Source organism: Microtus oregoni, unplaced genomic scaffold, assembly GCF_018167655.1.
Source record: "Microtus oregoni isolate MIOR12 unplaced genomic scaffold, Mior012 000059F_ref0000304, whole genome shotgun sequence".
Taxonomy (NCBI): domain Eukaryota; kingdom Metazoa; phylum Chordata; class Mammalia; order Rodentia; family Cricetidae; genus Microtus; species Microtus oregoni.
In genome coordinates, this window is record NW_024543835.1 from 9,970,666 (window position 1) to 9,974,694 (window position 4,029).

Here is a 4,029-nt window from a genome sequence, read left to right on the forward strand (position 1 = left end):
ACTGGCTGCTTTCTGCAGCAAGCTGCCGGGAACCTGCAGCAAACCCATTACACATGCCTTTAATCCTAGCACTTGGGAAACAAAGTCAGGTGGATGTCTAAGTTTGAAGCTAGCCTGGTCTACAGAGTGAGTTCTATGACAGCCAGAGCTATAGAAAATTAAAAAATTCAAAAAATAAATTCTTGAATATATTAATAGAGGTTTACAATTTACTTTCTAATGAATCCAATAAAGCCATCAAATACAACATTAGTTCACTTCGCAATAACAAGAAAGGAAAAAGAATATTGCTAACAAATTGCAGTGGAATATGAAATTTTCAAAAATAACAGTAAGATACTTGCCACTTTACTTTCATCATCATATGACATCACATTTCCATGCAAATCCTCTTTCCAATGCAATGTTACATAACATTTTAATAAGGTAAGGTTTTCCAATTTGTTGAAAGTAACAAATCTCTTGAGTCCTAAATTCACAAGTGACTAACCATTTTATGCAGTTAACATAAGCATTACGCAGATCGCTGATTAAAGAGACATTTACAAAGTAACAAAAATATATTGTACTAATGTATAGAAGGTCAAGAATGTATACATTTTGGTTCTGGTATTCTATGAACTCTCCACTCATTAGGAGGAAGACTGTTCTTCAAATATAATACAGAAACCATAGAACAGACTCAACTACAGAGTCTTGGATTGTATCCTGGCTTTGACAACGGTGCCAGCCCTACCTTGACCTCTCCTTCTTATTCCCCCTGCCTGATCTCTAAGAGCCAACTGGTAGAGATTAGGGAAGTCACTAGGGACAGTGCCACTGACCTTAGCTAAAACTTCCAGAACTTTCATCTTGGTGGTTTCAGCATGGGCTCTGGGTCCCCACAGGAACTCATAGCATGGTGGATCACTGCCAGGAATTTGGCGGTACTCCAGGTACTTTTCCTGCACTAGATCTTTGTTTATGAACTCTTTTGGCTCCCCAAAGATTAAGTGCTTCTTCCCAGCATAAACCCCTACTCCATTCAGAAACTGCCAGACCTCTTGTTCAGTGGCACGATTGCCCTTCATGAAGATCACACCCAGGACAGACATCAGGAGACCGGTCCTGGGCAACCCCCAATTGCTACTCAGACTTCCCTCAGTGGAGAGACCCAGTTTACCCACCAGCATATAGGACTGAGTGCTGGGATCTATTTCCTTCAACTCAAGACCAAAGACTAGCTCTAGGCGTGCAGAGGTTCTATGGAGGATCTCAGAGAACTGTTCCTTATACTTCTTGTTCACTATGGCCAGCATTTCACTCCGTGTAACTGCCTCTTTCATCTTGAACTTATCCAGCAGAAATTCTATTAGCACACTAGCCTTCCGCATGATCGGATCCTTAAGTGTGTGCTGAATAGAGGTCACTGTCTGAATAGCACCTGAAGTTTGCTTATCAGCAAGAGCAACAGCATTCCTAACACCTACACCAGAGCCTGTGCAGGACACATCTGCCCTGTGAGATCCAGGGGCTTTTAGCCCCTGTAGAGCAGAAACATCAGGGAACCTGGAGCCATCACTCTGGTCAACAGGAGGACATGCAGCTTCTTTTCCAGTGTGAACTTCTGGGAGACCCTGGAGCTCACTGCGTGCCTGTTGTCGTTTTGCACGGGAGCGGCTCTTACTCTTTTGACCCCTAGGCATGATGACTGGGCTCAGGAATGAAGCAGGAGAACTGACAAGGCAGGAATCTGAAAGGGTGACAATGAAAATCTGTAAGCAGCACATTGTAACCAGATAAAGAATACCTGGGATTTAACAAAGACCTGCTTTTGCAGCTTTCCAGAAGGACATCTTTCTTGGAACATACCAGGGCTCCTGTACTCGTGGATCAGTCTCTATTCTGCAAACCCTGTGGAGGAAATTAAAACTTGTTAGACCACTGCATGAAAATCTAGTCTCAGGCTTCCAAGAATAGGTCAGGCCTTTCACTGGGGTCCCTTGGGATCAAGATTCAAGTGTTCCCTTACTTTACATTCATAACCAATCATATCTATTATTAGCAAAGTCCTTTATACCCACTTCCTTTTGTTCTTCCCAAACTGACACTACAAACTCCCTCAGTATCACTCAAGTAGAAATTTTTTTTTTTCTTTTTCGAGACAGGGTTTCTCTGTGGCTTTGGAGCCTGTCCTGGAACTAGCTCTGTAGACCAGGCTGGTCTCGAACTCACAGAGATCCACCTGCCTCTGCCTCCCGAGTGCTGGGTCAAGTAGAAATTTAATCTGCCTTTCTTCCCAGTTCATCTTTCAGGTGTCAGTCGGGACTCAGTACTAGCGAAAATTGAAATACTGGAGGGATTTTCCTCTTAAAAGGAGTGTTGTTTCCATGGTGATTAAAGTCTTCATCCTGACTTTATCTGACTGGGGTAGAATTTCTAGGTTATTGTAGTGATAAGGAAACATTGTCTTACTATCTTTTCTTTTTTTAATATTTATTCATTCATTATGGATACAATATTCTGTTTGCATATATGCCTGCTAGAAGAGGACACCAGACCTCATTACAGATGGTTGTGAGCCACCATGTGGTTGCTGGGAATCGATCTCCGGTCTTTTGGAAGAGCATGCAATGCTCTTAACCACTGAGCCTTCTCTCCATCCCCTTCTTACTTTCTTAAGGGAAAGTGAAGGAGAACTTCAGTCTTTGGTCCTTATTAGACCCACTTAGGCCACTATACAGGAGTGAAGTCCTATGGTTATGCAAATCCACTTAGGCCACCATCCAAGGATAGACCTATGGGCATATGTATTACCCACATAGATCCCCATACAGTGGCAGAGATTTGTGCAAATGGACCCTCTTAGGCCACCATAAAGGGACAGAACCTGTCACAACAGACCCATTACAGCCACCATGTATGGGCAGAAGCATGTAACTGTGCAAAACCATTTTTCCATAACACAGCACCACCTGTCTGTGTATATCCACCACACCAACAGACACAGAGCATGGAATTTTGAAGACAGGTTTCTCTCTAGCCTCTTAGTGCCCAGTAATTCTGTTTTGGTGATGTTTAGTGCCCTGTGCCTGGCATTCATACAATGAGACCAGCAGAAAAACAAAACAAACAAACAAACAAAAATAAACCAAAAAAACAGGCTGTTGGTAAAACTGCTGCATCTATCCAAAAACTCGAAAGATGCACACAGGCACATAACCGAAAGCAGCTTTTCAAATAAAAGGGCTAAAAGGGACAAGGAGGGGTGGAATAGATAAATTCTGACAATTTTAAAACAGATTACCCAACCCAAACCCAGAATTACCTAGAATAGTTCACTAAGATGACTGGACAATTCAACTTCTCTCAGCTGAATACACAGAAAAAGAGTAATCCTCAATTTGTGGCCACATCTCTGCTGTTCCCATAGACTCCTGAGCAGAGAAAGGAAGTGAGGTCATGCTCACCTACGATTCCCTGTACTCCTAATCAAAACCCATAACTGATATTATGCTCAACTTCCGGCCCCTTCCCTTCTGTTCCCTTAAACTTCTGAACCAAGGCTGGAACTGATATTATCTGCGCCTTCTGGCCCCTACCCATCTGTTTCCTTAGACTTCTGATCAGAAGCTGGAAGTGAGGACATCCTCACCTTCCAGTCCCTCCCCTTATGTTCCCCTAGACTTCTGAACAGAGCTGGGAACTGATATAATCCTCTGATCAGAGCCGGGATCTGATATTATCCCCACCTTCCGGCCCCTCCCTGTCTGTTTCTTTAGACTTCTGATTATAGGCTGGAAGTGAGGACATCCTCACCTTTCAGTCCCTCCCTTTATGTTCCCCTAGACTTCTGAACAGAGCTCAGAACTGATATAATCCCCACCTTCCAGGCCCTCCCTGTCTGTTTTCTTAGACTTCTGAATAGAGCCCGGAAGTGAGGTCATCCTCATTTTCTGCCCCCCCCCTTATGTTCCTGTAGACTTCTGAACAGAAACCGGAACTGATATAATCTTCTAATCACAGCCGGGAACTGATATTATCCTCACC

General features: G+C 43.4%; 1 protein-coding gene across 1 annotated transcript; it reads right to left on the minus strand.

Annotated features, from left to right (window-relative positions):
• Nucleotides 1–686: 686 nt before the first annotated feature.
• LOC121439017 (melanoma-associated antigen B4-like) lies at nt 687–1,809 on the minus strand. The gene has a single exon (XM_041639510.1). The coding sequence runs from the start codon at nt 1,767–1,769 to the stop codon at nt 687–689; it is 1,083 nt and encodes a 360-aa protein (XP_041495444.1). The 5' UTR covers nt 1,770–1,809.
• Between the last annotated feature and the right edge of the window lie 2,220 nt (nt 1,810–4,029).

Bases quoted from the DNA above. Each gene is read 5' to 3' on its own strand.
- LOC121439017 (XM_041639510.1), bottom strand. From the start codon at position 1,769: ATGTGCTGCTTACAGATTTTCATTGTCACCCTTTCAGATTCCTGCCTT.